Here is a 9,903-nt window from a genome sequence, read left to right on the forward strand (position 1 = left end):
ATCCTCTGGGCTAGCCCAGTTTCTCTGAGAAATCTGAGAACAAAATGATATATATGGCTAGATGCCTTACCCAAGATGCCAAGTAGATTAAAACTGCTGTGTTTCACTGTGCTTAATGACTGACAAAGGTTGTTTCTTTCTTCCTCATACTGTTTGCAGTGAAATAAAACATGCTCAACTGTTTCCAGCTGGCTACAGTAATCACAGTTTCCTGTGTGACGTTTACCTATTATTTTTAGTGTACCGTTAAGCCCTGTGTGACCAATTCTTAAACGGGTTATCGGGTTTTTTTCCAGTGGATGTTTCAGTAATTATTCACGCACAATTTACGTACTGAAAGTCTTTTCTAGTTTTGCAGTGGCTAAAAGATCTTTAAGGTGTCGATAATTGTAGCCGCCGCTCTAGGCATGCATTAAAAAGCATTTAAAATTATAAAGCTTACAAAGTATGATGACTTTTCTTAAATAATACCCGAAGGTTAAATGTTTTGTATCGTGTTGTGATGGGAGACAACTGAGCAGTACTTTCTTAGAGTTTATGGGAGAAATAAATAGGCAATAATACTTTACAGAGATTTTAACAACACGTTTTATAATTTGCCGTTTAATTTCGTTTCGTCTTTAACCCACTGGTCACAGTTTTTAATGATTAAGGTGACCAAGTCGAATATGGTGTTTACATGCAGCTTTGAGTAGCCTGACTCTGACAGGTGGAGGCTGATTAGAGGTTTTACATGGAAATGTTTCTTGTCTCTGGTCTAAATTAACTATGAACTTACTCTCTCCTTACATCACACACAGGGTAAACTCTGCATGTAAAGAGATTTCAGTAAAGCTAACTTAAGTCTAAGTTCAAACTGAAGTTCATTTGTTTACAAACATTAGAATTACTTAATTTATGTAAACACTGATATATTTATATAAAAGATATTTTGTACTAAATATAAGTACAGCATGAAGTAATAGCCGGACAATGGCGCTAGGGGGTGCTGCAGGTAAACTGACTTCCAACCTTTGCATCGTCGGGAAATGCTTTAATGATATTGTCAACTTAATTAATAACCTCACTGTTAATGTTTGGAGTTGCGTACAGTTCTCTCAGCTGCCACAGAAGGCTGAATTTTTCAGGATTCGTGAGGGAAAAGAATCATGTTCCCTGACCGGGAATCGAACCCGGGCCGCGGCGGTGAGAGCGCCGAATCCTAACCACTAGACCACCAGGGAGCTGCAGTGTAAGTCGCACTATTTACTATTTGTGTCCTGGATGGCACTCCTGTCTACTGCTGGGCCCCATGTACACACTCTCTAACACGTAAGGGGGCATTTAAGGTGTCCAGTTTACCTACAGCATTTTTGGATAATCCCGTGAACACATGGAAATCTCCACACAGATTCCAAACATGTTCCAGCATGAAAATGCCCCTGTGCACAAAGCAAGGTCCATGAAGACATGTTTGGTGAAAGAACTCGTGCGGGCTGCACAGAGCCCTGACCTCATACCCACTGAATACACGTGGGATTAAAAGGAACGCTGACTGCGCCCCATGCTTCCACATTAGTGCCCAGCCTCACTAATGCTCTTGTGGTTAAATGAACAAATCCTCACAGACATGCTTCAAAATTTAGTGGAAAGCCTCCCAAAAGAGTGAAGGTTATTATAGCTTCCAAAGACGGCTAAATCTGGAATGGGATGCTCAATAAGCACATATGGGTGTGATGGTCAGGTGTCCACAAACTTTTTGCCATAGAGTGTGTATATATATATATATAAGAGAGAGAGAGATTTCAAACCATGGTAGTATCGTGGAAACTTACTCACCAAAAATCAAAGGAATACATGCTTCAGAAAGACACTGACTCAAAATGACTTAACAGAAAACAACATTTAGCAATAACAACCTTTCAGTCTCAAATTTTTCCTTTACTAGTTTACTGTAATTATGATAATGTATTATTACTTTTAATAGAATCAACTTCATTTGCTTTGAATATGATCAACATTATTGTTTTGTTTAACCTGAATAATTTATCAACATGCTTGTGTATGGGAGTACGTATGAAAAACACCATAGAAAATAATTTAAAGGGATTTGATAACAAATGCAATGTAGTTATTTTTGCGAATCACTTAGCAGAGGAAAACATAACTGAACAATTTACTCTAAAGTTAAGGAAAGGAAATTAACTCAGATGGGCTTAGTGAGCAGAACCTGCTGCACTGACACTAAAAGGACACAGAGCTCCTGTCACTAACGTGGGAGCGCCGACAGCACGCGGCAGCGGCGTGCACAGACACGAGACGTCAGTGTTTGGTGAGAACAAACCCCGCCCCTGGGAGGAGCTTAGGAGTGACGCATTTCGGTCAATAAAAGCTCAGTAACCCACCCTGATCCTCAGCTCTATGGTGTTGTATAGTTAGTCGGGTTTAGCCCTAAAAACAAGAAAATACTAATGGGTTCCGTTGCCTAGTATTTGTATCACCAATTAACAGAAACTATCTGCTATTTTGATTTCCATTTCTGCGATCTAAAAATCGACAGACTCAGAATATTAACGGTAAGTAAGCAACTTTTAGACTTACTGAAACCCAGCTCGTGTTTGCATGAAGTTATATATTATACTATACATTATACTATACACTACTAATTAGCTTTGGGCTCAACTGCCTTATAGAATGAAACCTGAAATCTGTTTTATGTCTTTAAAAAAAAAATCTTTTCGCAGTGTTCATCCGTAGTATGAAGACCAGCCATCAAAAAATATCAAGGCAAATTTCGTCATTCACCACCAAGTTGTGACAGAGAGGTAATTTTTTTAACGTCTTGTTCTATGTAGTCTGATGAACTTTCATTTCTGCTTTCTGTTTGACACCGTTGCTTTAACCTTGGGATAATTAACCCACAGCAGGTTTAGCTAGAGTGAGAGATAAGGAAGCTACCCAGGTGTAAGTCAAGAATAAAAAAGACTTGTTGGAAAACTGCTGCACTTTTATCTTGATGACAGTTAATTTGTAATTTATATGATTATTTGTTTGTTCTATTACACTGTTAGTCAGTCTTTATACCATATAATTAGGGAAAAAAAACATAAGTATGGAGCCTAATGCCCCCTTTGCCCTGATCACATAATAGGATTGGGTGTTTTTTTTTATTTTTTATATAACTTAAAGGTAGACTGCCTTCCAGATTTTTCAAATTTAGGTCATAAAAAGAATTTTCCCTGACACCCAGTTATTTTTGTTTCGTGGACCAAAAGCAGGTGGCATGGTGGTGTAGTGGTTAGTACTGTCACCTCACAGCAAGAAGGTTCTGGGTTCGAGCCCAGTGGCTAGCGAGGGCCTTTCTGTGTGGAGTTTGCATGTTCTCCCTGTGCCTGTGTGGGTTTCCTCCAGGTGCTCCAGTTTCCCTCACAGTCCAAAGACATGCAGGTTAGGCTAATTGGTGGCTCTAAATTGACCGTAGATGTGAATGGTTGGTTGTCTCTGTCTCAGCCCTGCGGTGACCTGGTGATTTGTCCAGGGTGTACTCTGCCTCTTGCCCATAGTCAGCTGGGATAGGCTTCAGCTTGCCTGCAACCCTGTAGAACAGGATAAGTGGCTACAGATAATGGATGTACCAAAAGCTACTGAATTTGAATCCTGGACTTACAATTTTAAATAGAACAATTAATGAATTTAGGGCCATGTGGCCCTAAAAAACTTCAGGCTATCTGGCCATTAGAAATTAATCAACTGTGATATGAGGTAATGGCCTCATCATGTCACGCTGTTATTGATTTATTCTCCTATAATGCCATGACAATACAACAAATGTTCATCTTTCCTCCATGCAGACTTAATACAACTGCTAGAGGGTTAAAAAAAAAAAAAAAAAAACACCAAACCTCATTTCACCAACGCTCAGGTGCCCAGTTTCTGTTTTCCCAATTGGATACTAATGTGGCCCTAAATTCTCTGCAATTTTTTCTTGCTTCACCGTGACCCAATTCAAGATACTACATCATGCAGCACGTGGTGGGCTTTCTCCATTCGTGCAAGGCATTGTGGGATACAAATTTGTAACAGGAGAGAAAAATAGAGGACGTGAGTGTGCGAATGAAACGTGAAAGACCAACTACAGTAACAGAAAGCAAGAAGAAAAGACATTGTTGTGAAGGAAAGGAAACGTAGGGCCAAACTAATAAATATCGGTGGTCCGCGAGCACCTTGGTGTGATCATCTGTTCATTTAGTGACAAAATGACATAACTGTCAGTGTATGGTCAAAGGTAAACCTGTAGATGGTAGTAATGCAGCACTGTGTATGCCAGCTGCCATACAACCCAAAAGCAGAAGAAGGTAAACCTGTGCATGTGCACATGGACTTCCTCTGTCTGCTTGACTGCACGAAGTGAGCGATTTCATGCACATTATTTGCTTGGGAATCCCCCTCAAATTAAATAACTTCCCAGCCACAGAATGGCCTGACATTTTGTGAGATATTACGGAAATAAAGCCGCTGGGTTCGAACCCAGAACCTTCTTGCTGTGAGGTTCTGGGTTCGAAACCAGTGGCCGGCAAGGGCCTTTCTGTGTGGAGTTTGTGTGTTCTCCCCATGTCTGCGTGGGTTTCCTCCGGGTGCTCCGGTTTCCCCCACAGCTCAAAGACTTGCAGTTAAGCTAACGTGGGGTGGCCTTGGGCTGAAGTGCCCTTGAGCAAGGTACTTAACCCCTGACTGCTCCCTGGGTGCTGTAGTGTGGCTGCCCACTGCTCTGGGTGTGTGTGCGTGTGTTCACTGCTTCAGATGGGTTAAATGCAGAAGCTGAATTTCACTGTGCTTGAAGTGTGCATGTGACAAAGGTTTTTTCTTAAACATGTATCACAATGACCAAATTTCAGACGGAACTAAATTTCACTGATTTTATGAAATTGAAAGGCCATCTAGCTTTAAACATTCAGCTCTATTATGTGATTAGGGCAAGGGGGGTAATTAGGTCCCACGCTTTATGCTTTTAAAAATATATGGTATAATGTGGGGTGGCACGGTGGTGTAGTGGTTAGCACAGTCGCCTCACAGCAAGAAGGTTCTGGGTTTGAGCCCAGAGGCTGGTGAGGGTCTTCCTGTATGGAGTTTGCATGTTCTCCCCGTGTCTGTATGGGTTTCCTCTGGGTGCTCCGGTTTCCCCCACACTTCAAAGACGCGTGGTTAGGCTAATGTGGGACAGCCTTGGGCTGAGGTGCCCTTGAGGGAGTTAGGTGCCTTGCAACTGCTCCCTGGGTGCTGTTGGCATGGTTGCCCACTGCTCTGGGTGTGTTCACTGCTTCAGATGGATTAAATGCAGAGAGGAATTTCACAAGTGTGTGATGAATAAAGTTGTGCTTTCTTTCTTTAACAGTTCAATAGCATGACAATGAACTGTCATCAAATACAATGATAAAAGTGCACCAGTTTTCCAACAAGTCAACTTTTTAAACCGTAGAGTCTATCCCCTGTAGATGTGGGGCAATAAGCCATCAGCAGGAATTGAAAGTCAGACTCTTCTATTTCATTTTACTGGATAAAATGAAATAGAATCACACATCCCCCTATCACATATTCCAACTGGCTCCTGAGTAATCTCTAATAACGTCTGACATGCTGCTAATAAATTCCATGCATTTTCAATGTTGCGGAGCCGAATACCCCACAGGGCTTAATCCCCCTCCCCTGCCCTAACTGTTTAGTCATAATCGTTTCAAAATGGCCTTCATTCTATGTCAGATTTGTAGTTTTTAAGCAACTCCTGTATTAAAAAGTAATTTTTTTTATGGTTGCTTACAGAACAAGCCAATGAAATCACTGCTAAAATTCATGAGCATGGTATTGTTGGTGGTAATATTTAGAATAAGCCTTTATTTGTCGCATGTACATTCATGCACAGCAAAATTCTTTCTCTGCATTTAACCCATCCGAAGCACTGAAAAAAAACACACACAATACCAGAGCAGTGGGCAGCTAGGCTACAGTGCCCGGGGAGCAGTTGGGGGTTAGGTCAAGGGCTACAGAGGGAGGAGCAGTTATGCTACAGAGGGAGGAGAAAGTGCTGTTTGTTCACTCAACTCCTCTCCATTTTCCTGCTGGTCCCAGGAGTCAAACCAGTGACCCTTTGGGCCCAAGGCTGCTTCTCCAACCTTTGGGCCATGACTCCCCCGCAAATTCAAATTCACTGAATCCTAGTAAAGCAAATCCAGGACATAACATGGACACTCAGCTGTGCCTTTTGACTGATTTTAGCAAGTGTACACAGACTCTGGGCACGTACTGAGCTTGTGTACGTCACATCATGTATGCCAAGTGGATAGCTGGATATAGAAATCCAACTAATGCCAACAGCTGTCTGGGCATGTAACTACAATTTAAGAGCATGCACTACTATAGTTATAGATATAGTCATGTATATTCAGATATAGTTAGTTTCCTGGAAATGCTCTCATATATAGTCTTTAATACTGTAATTTGTCATATCATTCAAACAGACTTGAACTAAGATTTTCCAGTAGCTTAAATAAGTCACTGCGTCACCTAGTTTTGCTCACAGTGCATTGTTGCCACTTATGTAATGGTGAAGCTGAAAATAGTACAGGCATTTGTTGGATGCTTTCTGATCCATGTTGAATTGCTGGGAAAGGCAACGCCATTGAGCAGCTGTGTGGCATGAACATTAACTTGTCTTCTCTGATTTACTGTAGCCATTCTTATTTTTGCAGGGTTTACATCTTTTTCACAATCAAAACACACCGGTCCTTGAAAATGGCTGCAATTCCATCCAGTGGCTCTCTTGTTGCTACCCATGATTACTACCGAAGTGAGCACCTCTCCTCAGTTTTACTATATTACATTTGCCATAAAAATCCTTTTGCATTTTACCCTCTTATTCCTAACTGGATGTTGTAAATGCAAATGTTTCAGGGCGCATAGGATCCACTTCCAGCAATAGTTCCTGTGGCAGTTCGGATTATATAGGGGAAGTTATTCCACACCCCCCAGGTACAAACACTCCATTCTTTTTCATGATGTATAATATTTTATTCAATTGCATAAAGATCTCTTACATAAGCAATGGACTGTAAATTCTGATTTGCACCATTTTATCACAGGTCTGTCCAGACAGGACTCGGGCCATTGGTGGGCCAGTTTTTTCTTTGGAAAGCAGAGTACACCTAATGGACATGACACCCAGCCCAAGTGAGTCTAAGAGCAATCTAGAGTTGGGAGTTATGTTAGATATGCATCCCTTTTTACATTTTTTACTAGCTTTTATTTTTAACTTTGATTTCTTTGTGGTTTCTGTGGCAGGGCTGGGACTTACACTGTAACTAATGGCCAGGTGACTTGCATTGCCAAGGAAATGGTCCTGAAGAGAAATCTGAGTGAAAGCGGTGAGCATGGAAATCCTGAGCCTAGCACTCCGCCTGCCTCCTAAATGCACAATCCATATAACCAGTTTTAAAACCAGTTTTGTACACCACACCAGATCCATGGGTAGATCCACCATCTTCCTTTGAATTGTTAGTGGAAATAAACTGCTTTTTATGTTGCTCAGGCTGCTCTTTTCTTTTTCTTTTAACTGATGACCAAAAATGTTTAAACAAATTTAAATAGTCATATCATTTTGACCACTTTTGTTACTGTGTGCCCTTTGAATAAATGTCTCCAGCCCATGGCGCAATGTTCTCTGTAGCTCATTTACAAATGTAGAAATTTGCCATTTCTCTTTGCAGGTGTATGAATTTACAGCATATGGTTAATGTGAATGTTTGTATAATCGGCTACAGTAAGATTATCTGGAACTAAGAGGTTTAAGTGATAGTGTCTCAATAACATTTGAAAGTGAAGCCAATGCAAACCACCTAAACCAACTTTTTTTTTTTTTTTTTTCCCCCTTAAGATTTTTCCTATGCAATAAATGCAGTATGCTCTTTTGAATGCCTTCATAGTCATAATTGTAGGGTATTTGCAGTTGTACATGGCCATGTTCATAAGGTGGTAGGTGCCTTGTTCAGGGTCACAATGCTGATACAGTAGTAATATAAAGGAGGAAGTATAATCCAACTGTTATGTTGGTTTTGCTTGACTTGCTGCCACCACCCTACCTCTTCAGAGGGCAACTAGAAGGGCAGCTGGTAGAGTGCATACCTCTGCCAAGCCACATATTTTCAACATCAAATCCCTTGAATCTAGGAAAATACTAAAGCTGTATACCAAATTCAATCAAAATCTGTTTGCTACTTTTTGAGTCATGTTGGGAACAGACAAAAAAAAAATCCTGGATCCACATACCTTGATTTGCATCAAATTCAACCGTTTCTTGGCCCGTGGCTCATCTTTCATCAAAATCTGTTCACTATATTTTTGAGTTACATTTGGATGCTGTGCTCATTCAACCACAGAACATTATTGAGGTTTGTGTTATGACCTGTAGGTAAGACCAGAGGTGACACAGGGTCAGTAATGGTGGCTGTTACCAGTGTGACAGGAAATGTCCAGAAATGCAACCAAAACAGAAAGAATGAGATGCCAGGACAATACATTCATACAGCCTGGTTTACTTGGCATTTTCTATCCTAATAGTGAAAAAACATATGTACGTGTGTGTACCTTGTATTCAGTATATAGACAAGGTGGAGTTTGGGTATCACGTAGGGCTGGACTCTGGCCTGAGGAAAAATAAAGATTAAAAAGATAAATAAAACAAAACCCTCTCCCCTGTTTTTGGTTTGTGCACACTGACCTCGAAGAAAAAGGGAAACAAAAATGGCTAGCTACTCTAGTCTTGCCTCTCGAACATAATTACATGGGATAGCACTCACCTCTTCTCTAGGGTGTCTGGACAATTACTTCACAATGTGCTGTGCAATGTAGGCGCGTGCTCATGCTTACTACCTGTCCAAGTCACAATACTCAGCAAACAGCCTATCCACAGAGGAGGAAAACAACAAAAATAAGTGACTGTAGCATGCAGTGATACAGTGCCTGATTTGATTCCGAGTGTGTAACAAAACTGTTCACAAATAAAAACTCAGCACTCATTTACAAAACTTAATGTTAGTGTCTCTTTTCCAGGGTGGATTTTAAAAGGTCGAAGTTTCTCGCCTCAGCCACTGGCCTGAGAGATAGGCTCATCCTCCAATGGGTTGCCTTTTCTCTGTGAACTGAGACAAGTCTTAGTACCACCATATCCTAATAATAGCAAGAACTAATAATACATGCCCTAGGGCGGCACGGTGGTGTAGTGGTTAGCGCTGTTACCTCACAGCAAGAAGGTCTGGGTTTGAGCCCCGTGGCTGACGAGGGCCTTTCTGTGTGGAGTTTGCATGTTCTCCCCGTGTCCACGTGGGTTTCCTCCGGGTCCTCCGGTTTCCCCTACAGTCCAAAGACATGCAGGTTAGGTTAACTGGTGACTCTAAATTGACCGTAGGTGTGAATGGTTGTCTGTGTCTATGTGTCAGCCCTGTGATGACCTGGTGACTTGTCCAGGGTGTACCCTGCCTTTCACCCATAGTCAGCTGGGATAGGCTCCAGCTTGCCTGTGACCCTGTAGAACAGGATAAAGTGGCTAGAGATAATGAGATGAGATGAATAAATGCCCTTGCACGTAACAGTCTGGCATTGATGTTGAGTGAAGAGGCCTGGTGTGCAGTCAACTTTCCAATTTATCCCGTGATCCAATTTGAGGTTAGGGCTCTGTACAGGCTACTCGAATTCTTCCATACCAACCTAGGCACACCATGTCTTTTTGGCCTTTGCTTTGTGCACAGAGATGTCATGCTGGAACAGGTTTGGGCCTCTTAGTTCCAATGAAGGGATCTCTTAATGCTACAGTATACAAAGACATTCTAGACAACTATGTCCTACGAAAGTTGTTATAACAGTTTGGGGAAGGCCCAC

At 41.5% G+C, this 9,903-nt stretch overlaps 1 protein-coding gene and 1 non-coding gene across 2 annotated transcripts; one reads left to right on the forward strand and one right to left on the reverse strand.

The window, feature by feature from the left end:
- Positions 1 to 1,151: 1,151 nt before the first annotated feature.
- On the reverse strand, positions 1,152 to 1,223 carry trnae-cuc (transfer RNA glutamic acid (anticodon CUC)). The gene has a single exon. It is a non-coding gene; the product is annotated as a tRNA-Glu (tRNA).
- A 1,154-nt stretch (positions 1,224 to 2,377) lies between these two features.
- Positions 2,378 to 7,679, forward strand: ppdpfa (pancreatic progenitor cell differentiation and proliferation factor a). The gene is made up of 6 exons (XM_060931958.1): positions 2,378 to 2,555; positions 2,724 to 2,804; positions 6,723 to 6,820; positions 6,925 to 7,002; positions 7,113 to 7,200; positions 7,312 to 7,679. Exons 3-6 carry the CDS (start codon positions 6,766 to 6,768, stop codon positions 7,436 to 7,438), a joined length of 348 nt encoding a protein of 115 aa, XP_060787941.1. The 5' UTR covers positions 2,378 to 2,555; positions 2,724 to 2,804; positions 6,723 to 6,765; the 3' UTR covers positions 7,439 to 7,679.
- The last annotated feature ends 2,224 nt before the right edge of the window (positions 7,680 to 9,903 follow it).

The sequence above is a fragment of the Neoarius graeffei genome, chromosome 10 (assembly GCF_027579695.1).
Source record: "Neoarius graeffei isolate fNeoGra1 chromosome 10, fNeoGra1.pri, whole genome shotgun sequence".
Taxonomy (NCBI): Eukaryota; Metazoa; Chordata; class Actinopteri; order Siluriformes; family Ariidae; genus Neoarius; species Neoarius graeffei.